General features: G+C 36.7%; 1 protein-coding gene across 1 annotated transcript in view; it reads left to right on the plus strand.

Annotated features, from left to right (window-relative positions):
• The first annotated feature begins 2,013 nt into the window (after positions 1 to 2,013).
• Positions 2,014 to 25,162, plus strand: part of LOC113225871 (DNA-binding protein D-ETS-6-like) — a 51,624-nt gene continuing 28,475 nt past the window's right edge. Inside the window, exons 1-3 of the mRNA XM_026458328.1 lie at positions 2,014 to 2,175; positions 5,176 to 5,318; positions 6,858 to 7,002. Of these exons, the coding sequence (XP_026314113.1) occupies positions 2,118 to 2,175; positions 5,176 to 5,318; positions 6,858 to 7,002 (346 nt within the window). The 5' untranslated portion in view covers positions 2,014 to 2,117. The remainder of the gene's footprint in view (positions 2,176 to 5,175; positions 5,319 to 6,857; positions 7,003 to 25,162) is intronic.

Here is a 25,162-nt window from a genome sequence, read left to right on the forward strand (position 1 = left end):
AGTGTGCAATGAACAGTGACTCACTGGTCTCTCTTTTTATCTGCGAATTTACATCTACTACTTCCTTACTTTATCTTGAACTTCGCAAGATAGAACTGTCTGAATAAGATGCTAATCTTCTTTCTTTGTATAAGTAGTCAAATAAGTGTCACATGCACTTATTACGTTTATTTTGTATTATATTATTTTACTTACATTGTATAAAATTAAAATACAGTACTTATTTGAAATTGGATGTCAAGGTTTCATAACTGCCACGGTTAATGACTGACCCCCCATAATAGATTTTTCTAATATGGACGCTTAGTTTTGAATTAATTCATAGCCTTAGGTTTTGCTCAATAAATTTGCACCTGTGACCAACTTTACAATTGTGGTACATAGTAGTTGTGGTATTTAAAAATTTAAGACGGAGATCACACATACCTAATCCCACGAATAATAGATATAGTCATCGTCATCATCCACCGCCTGATTTCACTCACTGCTGGGTATAGGTCTCCCGAAATTTGTGCCATCCGCCAAGATCCTGTGATAGCCGTATCCATTGACGCCCCGCGACGCCTACTATGTCGTCGACCTTGCAACTGGGCTCCCGACGCTTCTTTTGCCCATCCTCGGCCACCAATCAGTCGACATCTTGCTCCACCTGTCATCAACTTGCCTTGCTATGTGTCCCACCCAATCCCGTTTGAGTTCCATGATCCGAGTTCCATCATCCTGGACTTTCGTCCGTCGTCGAATCTCAACGTCCGGAACTCGGTCTACAAGACTGATGCCGAGCGATGGCGCGTTCCATGGCTTTCTGTGCAAATTTCAACCTGTATACAGACTCCTACGTGAACATGTCTCGGCACCATACGTCACGTAGGTACGTGGTGGGCAGAACACATTGATTAAACAAGTGGGTCTTCAGACACTGTAGAACTTTATCTGATTTAAGTATGTGACATACCTTGCCAAACGCAGCCCATTCCAGCTGGATTCTTTTTGAGATCTCCTTAGTCTGATGCTCATTGCCAAAGGATAGAACATGTCCGTGATAAACGTACCTACTGATCGACTCTCTCCAGCCTCTCATTTGCCTCCGTGTCTGTGGTTTTTGAGGGACTGGAGAGGTTCGTCATAATCTTCTTAATAGAACATATACTACACTTTCATAATAGTAGCCATGCCGACATTGGCATGTACAACTGTTTCTGTAGGTTTCATAAAATGCACGGAAAAAATATTTACTACATATTATAAAATTATAAAATTTTGCCCGAGTGTACTGAAATACGTTTTTAACTAGAGCTAAAGAATACTAAATTGAAACCAAAAAGATATTGTAAATTGTTGTTAGGATGCTGATGCGTGTCAGCGAAACAATATGTGAACTTACGTGTCCTTTGTAAATAGGGTTTCCCGCAGCGACGGACGCATGTTTTAGACGCATGCGGTTCTCGGTGTTAGCATGCGCGGGCGCCGCGCGTCATTCTACGCGGCTTGCACTTTATATTAGCTTTGCGGTTATTCCGAATCTACTAATCAAGGTCCCTCATGCCACACAAATACTTTAGTAACTTGATTTTTAAAATTTATTGCAATCTTCCCAGCAGTTGCAGAATCGTGGGCTATGCACGATATGTTTTGAAATATTGTGTTTTGTTTAACACAAAATTCGGATCAAGTATACCTATATGTGGTATTATAGAGCAAAATAAACATGTAAGTATTATTGATTTTCAAATTAATTTTATTTTAATTTCGGTTTATTGCTTATGGCGGCGTAGTAGATGCGTAAATTCAAGCTTCCTTCTGAACTTAAAACTTCATTGAACAGATTCACAATCAGTACGATAACCGATGTAATCTTCGACTTAATAAAAGTGAATGTCGCGTGAGCACCAAGGCAGACAACGAAACGGTTGTGCGAGCGCAGCTTCTCGGAAAGCGTTTTCCTCGTCATCACAGCTGCCGGGCGGTGACGAATCCGCGACGTCACAGCGTAACGCCGCACCGCCGCCTGCGCCTGCCCGATAAAAAGCGTTGCGAGCGCGCGCCGCCGACCCTAGTGCTTCGAACACCGCCAGAGATACAGGTGTCCATTCACCCTGGCGCCCCGCGATGTCTCCATGGACCCACCCCCCACGGACTCCGACACCGACTCGGGGGATGACACTGTACCCGCCGGTAATTCAAATTTGCCATCCCTCCCGAGCGCCGCTACTGTGGTACCTATCTAGTGTTTGTGTGTTTGTGATCAAAGTTTGGTTATAAATTTACAAATCTGTGGTTACCAAATTGGAGAGTGAATCAGTTCTACACAGGAGGTCATCTACATGCAAAAGTGGTTTGTTTACTAATCGGGATTTCCACGTGGTCGGAGTCATACCTAAGTAGTTCCAGTAAATTTACGTATTATTTACATAGAACTCAATTGATTTGTGTTTACGCTACTACGACATGTGTGTTTGCAAAGAGGCATAATCTTAAGATATCGCCGTCGTGCCGTCGGCATTTACCCGTGTGCTCACTTTTCTAGCTAGGTCTGAAGAGCATCGACTAATAACTTTTTCATATGATTGCCCTATGATTTTGGATCTTTCAAAAAGCAATGCAAATAAATTACCGGACTTTATACAGGGTATAACAACAAGATGTTATCTAATTATATTTCGAGCCATACAAGGGTTTGTGACAAAAGGGTTTGTAATTGGGTAAAATTTTGTTAATTAAGTATGAAAATTTGTGTACCTGTTGGTGCATAACTATTACGTTCTCTATACTATTATTCAGTAATTTTCAGGTAAGTTTAGTCCAGTGTAAATTTTTTATTATTTAATTACTCGAATATATCGTGAAATATTAAAGAATATTTCAGGTTACCACACTCGAATTTTAAATAATACTTCATGATGATATTCTTTAAATATTTAAATAAAAAGAAATTGTCACCAAAATTGAGTACAAAAAATTTACCTTAAAATTACCCTTTTCTTCTGTTAGTAAAGGCACAACGTTTAAAAATATATGCGTTTAATATTGTATTCCTTGGTGCATTATTTGTTTGATTCACACAGAATACTTAACGTATTCTATTTATTTTCATATTTAGACCAAATGAGGAACTGTAAAGTTTGTTAGTAGGTGCCGTTAACCAACGAGTAACTAAGTTCTTTCGGACATTCTGTGGTCAACTACGTATCGTTAGCGTTTATTTGTAATATTGCTGTTTAATTTCCTCGCAATCCAAGTGAAAAGCAAAGTGTATAAACTCGTTTATAAAACTCATTTTACCCTCGACTTAAGTATCCACTCGTATACGTACGTACTCGTCTCGGGTAAAATGAAGCGTTTTATGCACTTGTTGTACAATCTACTATATTTCATAATGACATAATCTAATACAAGTAAAACAAATGTAAAGGAATAGTTATGATAATATCAAAATTAACAATAACAAAATATACACTTGAAAACTGTTAAAGCTGTTATGAATAGGCGTATCGCTTACTACCCGGCACACGACTTGTTCGTCCCGTCAATGTATATCATAAAAAAAAACCCTTTATAATTATACAATCATAATAGAGTTATACAATTAAATCTTGCAAAAAATGTAAGGTAATGATTACCTACTAAATGTGTTTGTGTCAAAAACACGACTGCGTACTTCAGTAACATTGCAACATTTGAAAAAAAAATCTATATGCATGTTTGAACAGCAGAATGAATAAAGTGGGCACTATATGCCTATATGTTTTGCTTTAGGCGATTAACACACTGACTGAGACGCGGAATCGCGCGCGCGGTGGCGGAGATGCAGATCTGCGTCAACGTGCGGTTTAATCTGTCCATGATATAATAACCATGACCAACCATGACCATGGGACCTGTAAAGGGCCCGAAACGTTGGTTTATTTGAAAAAACAAATATACGCGATTTAAATCCGGAAAAAATAGTTTAATTTCTGTGTCGCAAAAACAGTCGCAAAAACCTAAGAACTCCACTCATTTTCTATATTTCGTATGTAAAAATTGAAAGTTTGTGCCTACGAGCTGCATTGCGAAGTAAAATTCGACTTTAATATTTGGCAATAAAGTAAAAAAGACTGCGTTGGCAATTGATTAATAGGCAGAACAATAACAATTAATCAGTAAACAGCAACGGAGATTATTTAATTGTAATTTCCCTATGTGTGTATATATCTTAACATACGAGAGTAAAGATAGATAAATAATAGTACATTTATTTCAATATAACTTAATCTAATACAATACAAGTAAAACAAATGTAAATAAAGCTACTATAGTATTAAAATAAGCATTAAAAAGGGAACCTTAATTATATAATCTTCATAGTAGCGCTTAATACATTTTAATATTAGAACCTAACGTGTAATCGCGATGCCTAAACTAAGTAAATGAGTACATAGGTTTTAAGCATCTCTTTGGGGAAATATCTTTATATCACAGCTTAAAAAGAGATTTTGTATCTTTAATAATAAAATAATTTTATTATTTATTATTAGTAGTTATAAATTAATGGTTACCTCTGTAAAAATAATTATGAAACAACTTCCAGCAAGCCCTCAGTTTCACTGTAAGTTTTACTGTTAAGCCAGAATTTAACGGTCTTTTTACATTCTATTTTAGTCACGGCGAAATAATGCAAAGAAGAATTTAATTTGAAGTAAAGGAATGTACCAAAAATCGTATACTCGATGCTACCAAGGAAACAAAAGAATCTATGCGAGTGTGCTGTGCGGAACAGCACACTCGTGTACGAGATGAAAAGGCATCGAGTCGTCTGTGGTTGGTTAAAGTGACGGAGTCAAATGGAATAATTGAGTGTTGTTTCAAAATTATTTGTTGGTAGTAGACGTAGACCAGAGCTTAGATCGAAATTTGGTAAATAGTTAGTTGGGGCTTTAAATAGATATTTATTGATATTAATAATTCCTTACTAAATCTTTGTTTCTACGACCACTAAAACAACATACGGATTTATTTAAATTTTAATAGACGTTTGTTAAATTATAATGTAAACAATATTTCCAACTACGCAAGTTTCTTCTCTCATTATGCCTTCTAGGTCCTCTACATTGGACTCACTGATGCATCGCACCAAAGCTTGACCTATGAAATGTAAATTAGACACTAAAATGAAATACGGGACCTGTTCCGCAGACCCGGAGAAATGGGACGCAGCGGACGTCCGTCGCTGCGCGCGCTGGGTGGCGCGCAAGTTCGCCGTCCGCGCACCTCGCCGGCACCTCCTGCCCGACACCGGGAAGGCACTCCTCGCGCTCACTGTAGACAACTGGACCCAGGTTGGTGGTTGTCACAGCTACGAAAGGACGTTTCAATCGGTAAACATCGATTGTGGAAACCGCATTTGATTACGCATAAAACATGAAAGTTGGGCTTTTGGTTTACAAAACTGCATAAGGCATTATATACTCGATGGCTTAAGGTAAATGTCCCTCACGTGTTTTGCTAAAAAGTTCTTAATTATCGGTCATACTGACTACCTAGGCATGAAAACATATTAAACGGTTTGCAATTTTTATCTTCTAACAACTATAAAATTTAAAATAATCGTAGCATTATTAAAATATTCCAGTTTTCCGCAACCTCTAAAGTAGTACCAGTGTATGACAGACAAAATTTGTAATGTCACGATAGATGACTATGGCAAAATGAAATCAATGTACTAGTATTTCACGGGACATTATGTTAAGATTTCGTAGTTCTTTAATTGCATTGATTACTTTATAACAATAAATTTAAAGAAGAACGAAAGCCAAAACCAAGCAAGATGCTTTTATTAAAATTAGTAAGTACATTTACAATAAGGCTGCAAAAAACTTATCACAAAAATTAAACTTAAATGTCACACGATCATAATGTTTTAAAATTTATATCGTTTAAAATAACATTAAAAAATATTTTCATCTTGCAGCGATAGAAACTTGTCACTAACAGTGTAATCCGAACCTAAGTTCTCCGTCCTTACCAAATGGTCGAAATTAAGTTTTACAAAATAGGTATTCATGTGTACGAGTGCTTGATATGGATGTCAACTACTACTAAACGTTGAAAAACGTTTGCACCAGTGTTTGACATGCCGCTAAAATAAAATATAAAAGATATATATCAATAAATACACACAAAATAAATTGTTTGTACAGTTACCTGATACTTTTCATAAAAACTTACAGATTGGTAATTAACAGAATTCCAAGTAATAAACTACTCAAAGTCTTAACGATTTTCGGAATAACACCAACGCGCTTTCAACTCTAATCACCAAAAATTGTCGCCATAGGTGTGCTATATATGCATGAAAAAATATTGAGTGAATCGATGAAAGCTTGTAAACGGAATTCGTAACACTGTTTTGGAGTTAAATGAATATTTGTTTCCTTCATTAAAAAAAAAAAATCAAGAAGTGAATACATCGGGACAGTGACAAAGATTGGTACATTTACCTTAAATCCCTCCCTGGAAAAGTAAAAATACTACAATTAACGGAAGCTCAACCTGATGCTTTACTAAACTCAATATTTGTACTTACTTAAAACTCATTGTATCCGTTCAAGTTTCTTTTCAACGAATTCATACAAAACTGCTTTTAACTGATGTTTTTTACATTAAATACCACTGCAAATGGGCCGGCCTCTTTTTCATTCCTGTTTCCAATATTGAAAATTGACCTTCCTATGTGTTACTTAACATTATATAAAGCGATGATTATGTACGAGTGATTAAATTTGAAAATGAACAGAGGTATAACTAAGTAAATGGCAAGGATTGACGGTGATACTAACGCCTTCATTATTAATATAATGTAATTTGCGTGTGTGCAGGTGTGTGACGGCGACATTTCGGCGGCGCGCATTTTCCACGCATACCTACAGCATGCGGTCGCGACGGCGAGAGGTGCACCGCCGCCGCCGCCGCTGCCCGAGCACCAGCAGCCGCCCTCCACCAGCAGCGCTGCTCTGCATTACGGTGAGTACAGATATTGTTATGCAAGTCTAACACATTAGCATACTACATACATTACAAAAATCTAAATTTTTATACAACGAACGCGCCTGCTATAACCTACTCTAAATGTAGAGAAATCGTGAAGTTATTCTCTTCCATCCATGCGTCCATTACGGCGTACATTCGAAAACCAATAATACAAAACCCATATTTTAATCAACAACAAAAAGATTCCTACGACGGCATAGGTACATGGTTAAAGTGGCGCCATCTATCGCGGTGTACTATGTAACTCCGCGGCAGAGTGCGTTAAATCTTATGAATGGACCGCGCGCTGAGTCATTTCGCGCCATTCACTCTGATGCGGCAAGCGACGGCGACGGCACGGCCGCGGCCGCTCTCACGCACCGAGCCGCAGGCGCTGACTCACGCATTTCGCGGAAATCACATCGATTTTGTTTCGTAGCAGGAGTTATAACGACTGATATCGACAGCTAATTGGTGGTTAAAACTTACTAACGTTACACAACTAATTTAAATAGTTATTCATGATTGTTGTAGCGGTCTTTTCGGCGCCGCTGTTTTACTTGGAAGGCTTATTATACCCTGTAGTCGTCGGGAGATTTTTTTAATGACTAGACTACGTTCAATTAAGTACTCTTAAAACGCAATATTAGTAGAAAATCGAAAGTTCAATTAGCTACAATTAGATATAAATAATAAAAATTCTAAATATGGGATTTCTATAAATAGGTAGGTATACCAAAGTTTGGGAGTGGGACGTATATGTAAGTCGGTTGATGATACTTACCAAAGTTTTTTGCGATATAATTTGGAATCAAATTGAAATATCTTGTAGAATGTTTAATTTTTTCAATTATGCAATATTCAAGAATTCAACTTTGTCTCTTATTATTAGCAGAATCATTGCCAGAAGAAGCTATAGTAATATTTCACACTTTTCCGGCCAAATTCCCAAATGGAATCCTATTATCGCAGAGCGTCCACTGTAATAGTGCGAGATTCGTATCTAAATACGCGAATAATTCAACAGCTGCTCATTTCATCTCTCCGGGGACAGCAGGAAGAGATGAAACTTTCCAAAAACTCAGCGATATCTTAAATAGATGATAATTTTAGTAATGAACGTAAACTTAGTAGCAGAAGAGCTCATTCTGAAGAGCTCATTGCTCATTGATATTTCGGTCGCCAAACAGTAATGTCAGCATTACTGTGGTCCGGTTTTGAAGGGTAAGAATGCTGGTGAAATTACAGGCAGATGGGACTTGTCAACTTAAGTCTCAGGGTGAGGGTGAGACGAGCGCAGTGGTAGTGCCTCTCAGATCTTTGCGATTGAAATCACTGAGTGGCACTGCAACCGTTATGGACAGGCGTGTCGTTTACCATCAGGTGCACGACTTGGCCGTTCCGTCACTGAGTATCATAAAAATAACTATGATTTGACTTAGACAATTTTTTATGTTTTTAATTCGATGAGTAAATACTTACAACGCGATTTTCAAATGTTAACAAACGAAGATGTCATTAATAATAAAATGTGTTTTCGTCCGAGAGGTGATAACAACAATCCATCGTTTAATTAGGTTTGTTTCGTGACTCGTGATAAATATTACTTTAAGAACATTACATTGCATTTAATTTTAATCAAGATGGAAGAGAAGCAAACGCTGGGCATTGTGCACTAGTTCAGTTCCTCGGTGAACACATCATCAGTGAATAGTAATAATACATCTATTGGCATTTTGGCAAGAAATATAGATATTTGAAGAATGAGTATCAGCGCAACTATGACGTGAATCACATGTGGCGTTCCCTGCTCAAATGGGAAGAAAATTGTTGAAGAATTTAAAAAACGGTAGCTGTTTGAGGTGATCTTAAACAACATACATACTACTTTACCTACTAGTAAATTATCGCGAGAGAAAACGAATATAATCGCGTTCAGGAAAATTTACTACTTACAAACTTTAAAGGATAACTAATGAAGGAATACGAAAAGTGAGAAGCATAAAAATAGATCGAATGAGGCGTATTCAGAGATACCAGCACACATTGTCATGGTGTTACGCTGCTGGCGCGCGGTCAACGGATGTAGGAACTGGTTCGGAAGAGAATGTGCGGAATCTGCGTCAGCGCCGCGTGCCAGCCCGGGGCCACGCCGCGTCGTGGGAATCTATGAAATGCTGTACGAAAATTAAAATACAATTAGATTTGATTTCGTGACATAGTGTAGGTATGTTAAAAACTACCTTTTAAAAGAGTGAAGCGTTCTTTCTGACAACATGTAGGTAGTACTGCGACATCATAAGAACTTCTCCTAAATATACCAATCGGTCATCTTTTTAGCTTTGCAACACGAGTTCCCACGTAATGATCAACGTGTAGTAATCTGGCAATATCTCAGCGAAAGTGGGTGAAGGGGACATAGAACAGTCGAGATCCGCGTACGCACCTTCGTCGTCGCGTTAGGCCTCTGACTAATTCTTACACAAGTGTCCGTAGTCATCAATAAAGAAACTTTTACAGTAAACAAGTGCACAGTTTCCAAAATGAATCATCTCATCTGTCCTGAATTTCTCGGTAATCGCAAAAATTGCCAAATGGCACATTGGTACACTTGGCTATTCGCACGGTTAAAGTAACCCAACAGTTAAATCACGGAAGTGAATCAATGTGTACTCGGAAATGTGATTCACAGTGTTCCGCAAGTTGACTCAATCATCTGGCGCCGAGTTTATAATAGCAGTAGTTGAAGATAGAGCGTCCCTCGCTCAGTTGTTCGTTATACTATTTTTGGAAGTTTACATGTGAACTGTTAAAATGGTGCCATTTAGGCTTTTAACATCATTTCATGATGTCAATGTACTTGTAACATAGTTACTCTCATGAAGTTATTATATTTTTCTCCTGAACTAGACAATAGATATACAGTGTTCAGTAATTGGCGAATAGCACATGATTATTTACACATAAGGTATTTATTGAAAGACGCAGCATCCGGCGACGGCGCCCGCGGCGGTCTACGAGTACACCCGTACAAAAACCGCGTGAGAGAGCGCATACGTTTTGCGACCGATGTGTCATCTTCATTACATTTTTATATCATGCTGTTGGTGTACTACCAAGAAGAATTGTCATAATGCAAATATCAAAGATTAACGGATGTTTTCGTAGTTAAAATTATTTCCTGCAGAAATAAATATTTTGATGTATAATCCGCAATTTTTAGTAGCAGTAGAGCTCCTTGTGAAAGTACCTGTTTCTCCCGCCAAGCAGTAATGTCAGCATTACTGTATTCTGGTTTTGAAGGGTACGGGTGCTGGCGAAATTACAGGCACATAGGACTTTTCGCGACATATGTCTCGGGGTGATGGGCGCAGTGGCAATGCCCCTCAGATCTTTGCGATTTAATGTTATAGACAGGCGTGTAGCTTACCGTCAGGCGCACGACTTGTTCGCCCCGTCACTAAATATTATTAAAAAAATTATGATTAAAAGTTGTGAACATACTAGTAAAGTAGCAACACTGTTATCGTATGTGGTACATTTTAATGTAGGCTTGTGTACATATATAGATGTAATATGTAATTAACATGCTCTAAAGTTAAAGTAAAACAGCTGCAAATAGTTGAACAGTGTCACCAGTAAAATGACATAATCGTACATATAATATTATAACACATACCTAAGCGCACAGTAAACAAGTGTCCATGTTTTTTTTGTTATTTAAAATTAAATTAACAAAACGGTTGATTTATGGCGTCGCGAAGTGCGACTTCGACCTCCGCGTTCTCGCAATTTATTAACAGCAATGCTATTAATCGAGCAGTTCCTCGAACTGCTAACACTCCGAGGCGGGTTTATCTGCGGGTCTTGCTTGATCCTCATTGGTGCACGACCAATAGGGAACTCCCACGTAGTCGTAGGCCAAGACTCGAGTGTCATTCGGCTGGCCAATGCATAAATTTACTGCCGTACAATGTTTTGTCGTGTCTCACATAACTAATTTCCAAGAGTTAATAACATCAGGCTTGTAGCTACGACGGGAATGGATATATTGTGTTTATTGTGATGACTTAAAAAAAATTTAATAACTCCTTAAATAAAATTTAAGAAGATCACTTTAATCGGGTTCAGTAAGTACTGTACATCGAAACACGTTTCATCGAATTACACTTCATCTGCCGGCCATCAAATGTTTATACTGTAAATACAAATGTTTTTTTGAAATTAATACGAAACACCATACATAATCCACAGTGTACATACTTTTCGTCTAAAAGTAAATCGCCTACGATCTAATGGTATTAATAGGTGAAATGAACTTTACTGTCGACGACGTCTTTTGCTTAATGAAGCCTAAGTAGTTTAAATAAATGCAAGAAAAGTCGTCATAGAGGAACTTCGATGACGAAACCTGCTGTTTCAAATGACTTATCTATAAAAGCGTTATAGTTAAATAGGTAGTCCAAATTTTACACAATAACAACTAGTAATAAATAATAATAATAATAAAATTGTTTATTGAATGACGTATTGTATAAATGAATAACTAAAGACCAATTATGCGAATAAATGTAAAATATAACAAATATACCTGAACTAGGAGAATCCTGTATTTCAGGAAAAAATACTAATTATACAGGCGAATATATGATGATTAAATTATAAAGAAAAAAAATATTTATATTAAACAAAACAATAATAATAATTAAACAATGAAATGCAAACCATAACCTATTACGCTTAAATTAGGCAACATTTATTTTGGGATAATTAATAAATTCTCTGTATCATCGTAGGACATATTTTAAAGGAATTCTTGGAGAATTTTCTTAACCCTTATATAACAAAAATGATATATGGCCAGTTTGGCGTTTAATTTATTGTACAAAATTGGACCAAAAAACACAAAAAAACTGATGATACAAAAATTGATGATACAATTTTGAGGCAGACAATATCTTTTGTTAGTGTTTTCAGAACTACATGGGAGTGCAATGTGCTGTTTGAGAACTGTGGACTTAATAAATAATTGCCTTACAGTTAGTACCTTACACGACTTATACAGAAGGTTAGTGGGGTACAGGAAAGGGCGGAAGGTAGAAACGTTTAGATCTCGCTGGGCTCTCTCAACGGTTAGTAATGAAGTTTTAGCAATACCACCCCAAGATGTAATGCAATATGTAATAATTGATTGACATATGGCATAATAAACTTGCTTGATTATTTTAAAATCAGCAAATGCGGGTAGTTTTTTAAACACATCCATTAGCTTACGGATTCGACCGCTTAGTGCTTCGATATGGTGCTTAAAAGAGAACTTATCATCTATTATAACACCTAAATACTTTACCTCGTTAGTAATAGCAATGTCTGGACTCTTGCACAGGTTGTTAGTAGTCTCCTTACAATGGTGAGCATAAAGTTGTGGGTTAGTTATAACAGACTTTGGTTTTCGCATATAGAACTGCATGAAACTAGTTTTATCCGTGTTTAGTGTTAATAAATGTTGCTGGAGCCAGTTATTTACGATATTGAATCCTCGCTGAGCACACTCATAGACTTGCATATCAGAGTTAGCAGAAAAAAGCAGAGCAGTATCATCGGCATAGGATATGATCTTCCCACCATCTAATTCTAGATTACAAAGGTCATTAATGTAGATCAGAAACAGAGTAAGGCCTAAAATACTTCCTTGGTGAATTCCAAATGCAGTACTCTTGAGATCAGAACTGAAAACGTCACCTATTTTGAAACATTGGGAGCGGTTCTCCAGATAATCTGCAAATAATTTTAGCTGTATACCTCTTATACTTAGGGATTCAAGCTTCTGCAATGGGACGGGGATGTAAACTGTATCAAAAGCTTTCGCTAGGTCCAGAAATATCCCCATTGTTTTGTTAACCTTGTCAAGTTCCCTTGCTAAAAAATCCGTAAGGTGACGCACAGCGTCAGATGTCGATAATTTGGATTTAAAACCGAACTGTATTTTAGATAATACAGTCTATTATCTAAAACACAGTTCGGTTTTAAATAAATATATATGTTATATAATAAATCGGTGTAAGAATCCTACTAACTGACATTACAAAATTTAGTGTTTATTGAGTTCTTAGGTTTTCGCGATTATTACATATAGGAAATGAAACTATTTTTCCGGATTTAAATCGCGTATATTTGTTTTTTCAAACAAACAGACCTTTCGGGCCCTTTACAGGACCCATGGTCACAGTTGACTGGAGTGGTACAGTCTTCAACGCTTTTAGCAATTAGACATAGCTGGTGAAGGTGAAGACTGTACCACTTCAGTCAACCGTGACCATGGGACCTGTAAAGGGCCCGAAACGATGTTTGAAAAAACAAATATACAAATAACGCGATTTAAATCCGGAAAAGTAGTTTCATTTCCTAAATTTAGTGTTCCTAGAAATACTGGCGCCACTCGCGATGCGCTTCATGGGTCAATTAATTTAATGGTTAAATGGTAGCGCCTATGACATATTCAACGAAGGTGATAAGTGTACCTTAAAAGAAAGCCAAATTAGTATAGAGAAACTTGAAGTGAAGCATATTACTATCCAATATTATATTGTTAGTGAAACTAGTGAAACAGTGTCGGTATCAAATGAATAAACCATAATACGAACAAAGATAAGGAAAATAAATAATCAGAGGGCGAGGGGTGCAATATCCAGTGTAAATGTTTATGTCGTATAATCTAGATCATTCAGATGTAGAGAGGGATTAGTGCGCCCTCAAATGGAGCAAGAGCGATTTACTGCATTGATATGAAGCGGTTGACATGCTTCGGAAGGTTGGCTTCTAATTAAACATAATCATAAACAAACATAGAACCGCAAACTAAGAAACCTCTACAGAGGTGGTTTTGTCCGTGGGTGGGCGACATAAGCCCCTAATCAATTATTGCATTATTATGTTAAAATTCAATATGCTGACCGTTGTAGGGGTACAACGATTGTTATATGGTTTATGGAAACTGGAGTTCTGTCGATTCGCGGTGTCTTTCTTGTCGAGCTCGTGTACAATAGGTATACTGGTATACTTGTACAGTGATTTATTCACTTATCACGGTTATTTTTTTAAAAGATCGCTTTCTAGACTTCATCTACCCTCTACAAACTACGCCTACTAAATAGTGAACTAGCAGTGTTGAATAAATTTCTGCCCTCACATTTTAATTATAATCATTATAATGCCTATATCTCTTATAATAAATACAATTTATTTTAAGAGAGTTTTGCAGTCACTAGTTTCTGTCTCTAGTGGTAATTCTTTGATATTAGAACCACTAGTACCACACGATACTCAGTCCACGATCATAGGGTTCGACAGGCAGTTCACGTGCTCGTACTCGAAGGTACTCCCGCAAATCAAATGTTTGGTTGAAGAAACTGAACTTGAACCGGTCCAATGTCGAAATTGCGAATTGCAACATGAAGCTGGTAACACGGCAGGAGGCACATTAGCAAGTCAATGCGGAGATCTCACACTGTCGGTGCTGCCTTGCCGCCTCGGCGCAGCTCTGACAAAGGGGATCATGAGGGATCAGAAAGGGATCATGGTGTCGTAACCTGCTCGAGAGGGATCAATTGTGATGGAGTAAAAATGATTTGAATTTGGGTCGTCGATTTGATACTAAATTACTATATTTGAGGCTATTACCGTTAAAGTGGTGTAACCCACATTTAATTTTTGTTCTACAATATTGCTTTATATGACACTAAAGTACATGATAATTATATACAAATATATGTTATATACATTTGGATGCTATTTTCATTTATAAGCAAAATAGTATATATATTCAATGATATTATTTTTGTAAATTTGTCATAGGTATATCTATGATTACTATTACATGATATGATAGATGTTCTCATCTTCTATATGCATTTCGTGGGGTGACACCACTTTTGCTGAGAGTCCATTTGGTTTAAATTAAATTGAAGATCGCTCGCAATCTTAGTCGTAAGTCCCATGTTGCACCTCGTTTGCTAAGGTACAAGAAAAGCTCTCCTGGTGTCGTTACTATGAACACAAGTGGAATAGAACATGCATACTTGTACTAGGTGCCCCTGTTGCAAGGGACCACTATATTCAGAAAATTAATTAACCACTTTATTGACCTTGTAAACTAAATTAGAGAAGATTTTCGTTGAATTCTTTTAGAGTATTATCCTACACCTATTGTAAGTTTATTCTATCTGTAAACAGTGTCAAGCTCAGAAGATCGTTGTTAAATGTAATAGACGCGATTCAAATTAGGTGGTCAAATAAAAGTAGGTAACTTTTTATGGTATAGCAACAGAGCGTCTTGACATATCGAGAGCTGCGACCCGGCGAGAACCGTACAGTTGCAGGTGAATCACGACGCGGGAATGCGGAGCTGCCGCTTTCAGGAGACTGGCTTTTTACAGCTTTTGTATACGCTTCTACGAATGCAATTTCATCGAACGCTTTCGTCATCCCACAATTATGTACTTTGTCTAATCCTAATTGATTAACCGCGACCGCAGTTTTTTAACGTTTTATGATGGCTTTATGTTACTATTATTTTTTGGTTTTATTAACATTTCACATACCCAACAATATTAGGTATACTGCTTTTATAGCATTAGAGGTCCTTGTGAAAGGGTTTGTGCAGGGAAGTACTGCCACCTTACCTATTTCTGCCGCCAAGCAGTAATGGTAAGGTATTGAAGGGTGAAAATGCTCTGCAGAATTGAAATCGGGACTTCGTGCTGGCCGATCTGAACGGCAAATACGAGTACTTTCTTAATTTTTTTTCTTTTTTTTCTTTTTTTTAATACCAAGTGACGTGACGAACAAGTCGTGCGCCTGGCTGTAAGCAACACGCCTGTCGATAACCGTTGCAGTGCTACTCAGAGCTATAAATGACAAACATCACCCGTCACACTGAGACGTAAGTTGACAAGTCTCCCTTACTCTTCAAAACCGAAACGCAGTATTGCTTACATTACTTTTTGGCGGCAAAAATAGGTATGGTGACAGTAGATACTTCCCTGGAAGAACTCTTTCAAAAGGAGCTCTACTGCTACTTCACCCGCGCGGTGCTCCGAGCATTATCGTCCATGAAGACAGCAGCAGCAGCAGCTGTGACAGCTAGCGCTGGTTGCGCATGAGGAAATAGGATGTCCCTGATGTGTCATGACACTTTTAGGCCTCCTAGCAGGTGTTAGCTGTGCATTTCAACTTCTAGAAGCCTCCTCCTGACAGTGGAACAAACATTTACCTATATCTGAGACTGTTTATCATGTTTGTGTAGGCAAACTCCGATTTCGTAAAGCTTGGTTCACAATATATTGACAGTCTCTGGACTCAGTACCCCGTTTTTTTCCCGTTTCTGATCTCCTTTTGAATGGGCCAGACTTTTGAAATCGTGACAGGTCCTCCGGACAGCAGAATGACTGATATTAAACCGTTCCAACACAACAGGTATTGACAAAGCCTTCTTTAGGAAATATAACTATATTACCAGCGATTAATGTGTGATAATATGATGATTGTCTGCCATAGTGCGAAATAAAATTTGTCATAAAAAACCAATTTTAACAATTGGATTTTCACAATCAATTAAAAATGATTTGAACTCTAATTTTTAATAAATAGCAAATACAACGCTGAAACTTTTTCGTCCCAATCGAATCTTTTTTGTTTTGGAATAAATATCTTCTCTCTTTGATACGTAGACATTTCTTTCATAAAATCTCTTTTTTTTTAATTTTAATTTATTTTGTTCATCACAGAGTAACGTTACAAGAACTGTGCGCTTAAATTAGTATTCGTAACTAAAATGTGCAAGATTTAGGCACGGTTTGGTTTATAGACGTCTGTTTACCGAGAGAGCGTACAGTATAAAGATTTATGGATTTATTTGGCTACAATTATTATTTTACAATAATTTTTTCGTGCAGTCAGGTATTTTATTATTTAATTTAATAGTTACTTGTTATGCAAGGCTGCAAAGTTGTTATTTGACGCGAGTACTTGTATTGAAACCGAAGCAAGCGAAGAAAGCTAAGATTGAACCATGACCGTAGCGAGTGGTTCAAAAATAGAATCCTGATCGTAACGAGGGTTTCAAGGCACGAGACGCAAAACAACTTTGCTGCCGAGCGAAACACACAACTTTTCATCTCACTACAGCGACGTAGAGGAAAATGGTAGATGAAAGAAGAACAGTTGAACATAAAACATCAGTTTTTTTATTTAAAAGGAAACGTTTATCTTCGGATGTGTTTTGAATTTACACCTCGTCGATATAAATTACATTCTTGCTTGTACTTTTATTTTGTGTGATTAAATGATTATTGAAATTCTTTAGTTCTTCGAAGAATTAAAATAATTAATAAGCACAATTACTTATCATTGTTTATTTAATGTTAACAATAATAGGAACAAAATATAATTTATTTATATTACATAAATAAGTAACGACAAATCGAAAAAAAAAGTTAGATGCATTACAGTCCATCGTCAAGTTCGAATTTCAAAAACCTTTCCACGCTAGCGTGTAAAAAACGCTTTTGCGCGATTTGAAAAAAAAATTAATAAATTTGAAAAAAAAAATTAAAAATTTCTAATGAGAAAGAAAGCCTTTCCAAGCTAGTGAGGTGAAAAATATATTATGTAGGTGTACTTAATATAAATATACTATAATACCTGCTATTTGTTTGATTTTTCAGAGTAGTCGTTTTAGTAGCAGTAAAGGAAAGGGAAACCTGTGACCCAAAGAATGCATTCCTATATGAATGCAAGTATTTATGTATAAGAATGTGGTTTCCACATATTTCTTCCTTGGCCAGCAGGTTAAGCTCTGCTGCATACGCAGTCCGTAAAATACGTGAGCCGATGTTGCTACTGCTAGACTAGTTTACTCTAGTTCTTCAATAGTATAACGTTCTACGGGATTCTCACGTGGTGTATGTAAAGCGGCAGATATACAAACCATATTTGTGTTGCAAAAACTGTGCACTGTCGTGGTGTGTGTGTGTGAACTGTGGCATCACAGTACAGTTACTCAAATATTTAGTATGCCCGTAAAAATATACGTAATTTCGTTAAGAAAGAATATATCCATAATATTAACCTTAGAACTAAGTCTCCAAACTTATGGTACCATAATTTCGTTTAACTAAGGTCAACGATTATTTTATGGGGAACTGTATACGTTTTTACAATAAGATTCCGGAGCATATATTAAGATTACCATTTTCTAAGTTTAAAACTTACATAAAAAGTATTCAATTGAAAAGTCATATTATGTGTTAGATAAAGATGCATTTAAAGACAACATGAGTCCAGATTCCACACAAATGTGATTCAAAGTGTGTTCTATAGCATTTAAGTTTATTTGAAAAGAGCAATCACTAGAGTTTCTTCTCGGGGAAATCGACACAGTGATCGAACAGTAGCTTAAAAATTGACGTTTTCAAGTGTAAACATTTTACCTATGGAATAAATAATTATTTGATTTCGACTTGGACTGAGTATTTTCAAAAGAAAGCATAAACATATAAAACGTTGTACGGCCACGGGCTACCAGACATCTGTTTTGTGCGTCATTATATTTTTCAATCATTTCAGTACTTCTTGGGAACTTGGGACTGAGCTCATGCAATGAATGGTTATTAATAAAAAATAACCCGACTGTGCACAATACTGGGAGCTCATGTTTGCTCTACGTGTGTCGCACAAAGCGACTGTGTGCTTGGGTTTGTTACATATCGTCTGCTAACTACCCGTGCATAAAACCACAAAAATCGTAAAACTCTTATCAAACTTTGCTTTTATAGTGTGGACATGTTTTAATTTCGCATAATCTAAGAACCTAAGGCATGCTAAGTGTTTCGGCCGCATAACAAACGGCCAAAGTAATTCTTTTTCTCATTTCAGTATCAATCTTGTTAATTAATCAAGCCCTCAAATCCCAAACATGTCGACTTAAGTTATTTATCTCATATATCTCTATAATCCCTGGAGATTATGTAATATACTTAAATAATCTTATAATAGGTAATTATCGAGTACGTATGTAATAAAAAATAACCGTGTTTCGAGTAACGCGTTCCCCGCGAAAATGTGATTGCGATTATCTGTGTGATATTCGCGGCTAAACAGATAAGCATAGACTGAGTTAGTGGATTTATAATAAGTAATATTTTTATTTAGATGAGTCATGCAATAACAAAAGTTATGTAATAGTGAACTCTGATATCATTTCTGGCAAATGTGTGTGAATCACTAACTCTTCCCCGTATTATTTTCTGATTACCTATCTTTCTTGTCGTAATTATTAGCATAATTGGTAATTAAAGATTTAAATTTGATATTTTTAGTCCTTTTATGGATTTATCTATCAGTGGTTTTACCTTTCTGAAAAAGTATGACTCTATAATCAGTATTTACACTGTAACTACGGTGTGTTGTAAAACTGAAAGTAGGAATAAGTATTTCAAAGTTTGACACTTCACTGGTATTTATATGAAAATAATACTTACTTTAGAAATTTAATGGACTATTTTCAGGCGCTTCTAGTTTAACGTCTACATTGTTGACCATAAAGATTTAATTTGTTATTATATGACTTTATAATAATTCTTAAGAGTTCTGTGTAATATGTATGTACATACGTACATTTGAAGAGTGGTTTTCCCAGCTCGCGTCGCAGCCGGAGGTCGATGGGTCCTCCGACGGGCAGGCGGAGTTTGCCTCGCTCCTCCCAGACAGACGATGCTCCGCCCCTAACCTCTTTCAGAGAGGTGAGGAGAAGTGTATGGGGCTAACTTAAGAGAGTTAGCGAAATAAGCGTTCCGTTAAAGTGTTGTTAAACAATTTGAAAATGAATAAGAAACGTTTTCGTTCCCAATTCATTGAAATGGATTTGAACGGTTGTTGTGCGAGACCGTAACTAGCTTGAGATTGAGATTTCGCAACTAAATGCCTGGAAGACCCTGCAGTCACTACACACACAATGATTGGCACACAGAAGTGTCTAAAGTTTGTGCTCTATCACTATTCTCTTTGATGGAATTCGGCTTCCAATTAATTTTGCGCTCACCGCTAAGATACCGTCGGTCAGACCACACTGGTTGTCCGGGCTGTGCCAATTTCGGAGAAGCACTCTCGACGGCGCCAAACGAGCGACGAACGTCGCGGTTGCCGTCATTTTTACTAAGCCTTGTGTGCACTCAGAGGCAGGCCAACTATACAACTACACAAAGTTTTGACGGTATTTTTCACAATGATGGTTTTTTCAGGCCAAGTTTTTCAGTTTTATTTTAGATTTTATTGGTTTTGTATCTAATTGTAAAGTTGTCCAAAAATACGTTATTTTTTAATGATTTCAATTAAGTAAAAAGTACATTATATATGCGCTCAAACTAGGGTCGCCAGATACTGACTTATCATGTCCGGGACAATTCTACTAGCCTAATGCTCTGGCCACACAGAGGCGGCCGCGGAAGCGTTCCGGGCGCGGGATTTTTTGTAATGTACCAGTTCTTATGAACCCTGCCACACTGAAAGGCGCGGCGGCCGCGGGGCGAGGCGGCGCGGTGCGGGGCCGCACGCCATGACAAACAGGCAGAGCGGGCGCGGGCCGCGGCCGCGGCCTCCGCGGGGCGGGTGCGGTCGCGGGTGTTGTAATACATTGAGTTCTATGCAACCGTTCACACAGCGCGTCAGTGGCGGGGCGCGATCCGGGAGCGGGGCTTCAGCGGGCTTGGACGTTGTATTTTTTTACAACTAGGGAATGTGTTTTAATTGATTTTAATCAAGTTTCAAGATGAATTCGACGGAAAAACTTATATCATTGGTGCAATCATACCCCATTTTATTTAATACAAGTGATAGAAATTATAAAAACAGAAATTATTTGGGAAACAATTCCGAGGAGCTAAATCAAGATCGTGAGTATATTTTTTATGTTTTTAATTATTATTCAAATAATTGCCAAATTTTTCTCTGATTTCAATTGCATAATCAGACGATCTTTGATTTGTACGAATTGGAAGTAGTTCATTGGCCTCAAGTGGTTGAGAATCGCTCTGTTGAACCGCATTGTTACCGTTCTTACTTTAATGAAATTGTGTAAACAACACGTGCCTTTGACAACTTCTATTGTCGTTTCAATATCATATTGCATGAGACGTCTATAGACTTGCCATTTCTGTGTTAGCTGGCCGAATACGTTGTGGAAAACGTCTCCCTCCATCAATAACAATCAACTGTGAGATACCTCTTCTCTTCTCTAAGAAAAAAACATGACGCCGTAGATTATCTGTTCATTAGTTATGCAGAAAAATTTAAAAAACTGAAACCCACAATTCAAGCCGAAATCAAATTGAAACTTGCACACATTTTTACAGAAGCTGAACTGAACGACCTAGAAGAAAATCAAATTTCAGTAGCACCGGTACAATCTCCTTAATTTACCGTAATTAGCACAACAAGTAATAACGATCAAGAAAGTATCCCAGTTTCATTGCAACTAATTCCTGAAGACTTGTGTTTCCCATTATGGTACCTGTAATATAGTTGATGACTAAACTACACAGGGTAATTCCAAAAGGTATGGTACTGAATTAATGCTGTGATAACATAAAAAATGCAATAAGAAATGATGAATGCTAATTTAATAAATTAAATAAAGCAGTTTTATAATTTTTATTAGAGTATTGAATGGTCTACAAAACACTTTTTGTTTGTATATATATAATTGTATGTATATATATGTATATATGTGTGTAATAATTGTATATATATGTTTGTATATATATAAATATAAGTTTGCATTGTTAGTTCTGAGATGTTGATTTTTATGTTAGTGACTCGGATTCATTGCTCCCGAGTGTATAAGTAGGTATATAAGTTAAGTATAATTGCAATTATGCATTGTTCATAATAATTTAAGTAGGTACATAAAATTAAATAGAATTGTTGTTGATTCTACAAATCTTAGATGCCTGTTATTTGTTAAAATAAAAAATCATGGGCCGTAGGAAGCCAGCATTAGACTGATAGTAAAAGAAGTTTGAATTAATTGTGTTAAGATTGTTGATTGTTCATAATAATGTAACTTTCCATAGGGACCTATTAATTATTTATTAAAATAAAAATGCCCAGCGAGTTTGTTAGAAATAGAAGTTTTAAGTTAACTATGTTAAAATTGCTCAAAATAATATAAGTAGGTACATAAGTTAAATACAATTGTTGTTACATAAATCTTAGATAGATACATATTATTAGTTAAGTTTCAAGTTAATTTCAATTGCAATTCAAAATAATCAGATGACAAATAATTTGTCAAAATAAAAATGCCCAGTGAGACAGATAGAAAAAGAAGTTTCAAGTTAACTATGTTAAGATTGTTCAAAATAATGCACTTATGTAGATACATAACTTAAACAAAATAGTTGGTGTTATACAAATCTTAGATAGGTACTTATTATTTGTTAAAATAAAAATGCCCATTTGGACTGATAGAAAAAGAAGTTTCAAGTTAATTACGTATATAGATTGTTAATAATAAAGTAAGTAGGTACAGTAGTTAAATGCAATTATTATTGTTGATTCTACAAATCTTATATACCTATTATTTGTTATAATGAAAATGCCCAGTGAGTCTCACTGAAAAAATAGTTTCAAGTTAATTGTGTTAAGATTATAGAATTTTTTAAATGTTTTTAAATAAACAATTTCTGTTCATATGAATAGTTTGATTCAAAACCTTCAAAGCAAGTATACAGAGTGTCCCAAAACTCAACGATAACTTGGGAACAGAATGTTGCCTAGTTTGTAACTACCCAGAAAAAAATATTTAAAAAATCGGAGTCATTTTCTTTTTGTAATACAAGCATTTTAATGAAAAATGTTGAAAATGTACGCCCTGTACCCCATTTTTAAGTACTACAATTATAAATTTGCTAATTTTGCTGTTCTAGTTTTTGTAACGGTAACCCGAAACAGCCCAGCTAATGAGCACAATGCCAAAGAAAGCCCGAATTACTCTAGTAAACTCTAGATTCAGCACTAAAAAAATATGTATTTAATTTTTTCTTGAAATTTTTAGCAGATTTTTTTTCAAGGTAACTAACACCCCATACAAAAGTTTAAAGAAGTTCTTCTACATCACTATCCGATAGTGACATGGACCTTTCTTTATTTGTGTTGAAAATGAAATGTGGCGTGACGCTTTTGGTGACACACCGGCCGCCTTCGTGCCGCTGTCCCGTCCTGAACTACACTCGGGATTGCTGTGTGGCATGCCCCGGCACGCATTCGCTTCCCGCAGGTCCGCCCCCGAAACGCTTTTCCCGCTATACCGCGTCTGTGTGGCCTGACCTTAAGGGAGATGGGCCGTAGCAATAAATATATCAAATAAATATGAATTTATATTAGCCCTCGATAATGTTTTTAGTCGTTGTATTTTTAAAGGAAAAATAAAAATTCACGTTACTTTCCAATACGTACTTTTGTAATGTAAAAGTTGACCTACGAACCTACCTCAATACATAATACTGTGTATTTTTATAATATTATAAAAACCGAACTAAAATCGAGCACCTCGCGTTTACTTACAAAAAAACACATTAACATATCTGTTATGCTTATAAATTAAACTTTTATAAGTTATTAACGCCAGTTAATATGAAACCTAAACTTATAACAATAATTGAGCACCTTCTTACGGGTTATTGATTCGGCAAACTTTGGTCGGAAATTAATACAAAAATGTGACCAAAGTGAAGCACTTCGCTTTTATTAATTATTAATTAGTTATTACTTTACGTCATTCGCAATCAATATTTCGACATTCCATTTCACGACTACGGCACTGCGTCTGGGGGATTACTTTTATGAAAAGGACTCTAGTAAGTTCGTAAAAACTACTTAAATGTTTGGAAACCGCGATAGTAAAGTCTAATTACTGGACACGGGACAAGACGAAAAATTCCGGGACATTCTCGGATTTCCCGGCCGTCTGGCTAGCCTAGCTCAAACACCAATTGGGCAGCTTTTTTAAATGCTATTTTTGAAGTTATACCGATGACGTAAGGCACAAGTTTCAATAAACCGCCAAATGTGAAAAAGAACGAGAAGATTTATTTATATGATAATGAAAGTCGATCGCATTATTAATTACACAAATTCCACCAATTATTAGATATCGATTTAGAAGGATTATTATAGCGCTATTTATTAATGAAGGGTTCGATCAGGCCGATTCCGATAATTTTGTTTGGAAGTCACCGCTCAAATTGGAAAAGATCGAGATCAAATGGTTGGTCAAGCAAAAACAAAAAAGTCTGAAACAATGAAAGCATTCTCTTTAAGATCATGACCGGACACGATTGCCGACCCCATGTCAAGGGTGAGGTGTCATTTAACCCCCGAGGGATCTGGTTGTGATCCTATGAATGCAATCACACAGTCTTGCGCCGCGGGTCGCCCTGCATTATGCATTGCGATGCGCCGCGCGCCACCGATCGAGGGTGTAATGGGGCCTTAACTAGGCTTACTATGATTTGCATTTAATTGTTTTGTTTATTTGTAACTGTATAAATGGGTATAGATATATTTAATGGTATGCTTTGTTTATTTATCTTATTATAATCCATGCCCAAAAATCTCAACGTCTATTTTTTATTTGTTTGGCCATCATTTAAGTTGCGATCAACCGGAACAGAGAACAAGGGTTTAAATCAAGTTAAATTAATCTTCTTCTGGTTTGCCTAATATGAAATTAAGGCCCAATCAACAGTTCGTATCCATTCTTCACAAGGCAAGTGGATTCTTGGAAAGAAAAAACTTTGATGCAGGGCCTGCGTAAACCTGCGGACCAGAGCATCTCCGAGGTATACTTTAGCGTGCTCTTCTTCAACGCCGCAGAGAGAAATGCTCCGCGATGTCACGAGGTCGATCTTGAGCATTGAAGTTTATATCTTATTTTAATTAGAATAGCAATATATATTGATAAATTTAATGCCCTCTTCCCGTCCGTTCGGTTGGCACTGGCTCTGTGGAAGGGTTGATTAAGTTAAGCCAGTGTCTACATATTTTCTGGCTGTTGTAATCCGGTGTTTTATCGTCGTCGGCGACGCGTCGGCGCGGC

The sequence above is a fragment of the Hyposmocoma kahamanoa genome, unplaced genomic scaffold (genome assembly GCF_003589595.1).
Source record: "Hyposmocoma kahamanoa isolate Upper Pololo Valley unplaced genomic scaffold, ASM358959v1 179, whole genome shotgun sequence".
NCBI lineage: Eukaryota > Metazoa > Arthropoda > Insecta > Lepidoptera > Cosmopterigidae > Hyposmocoma > Hyposmocoma kahamanoa.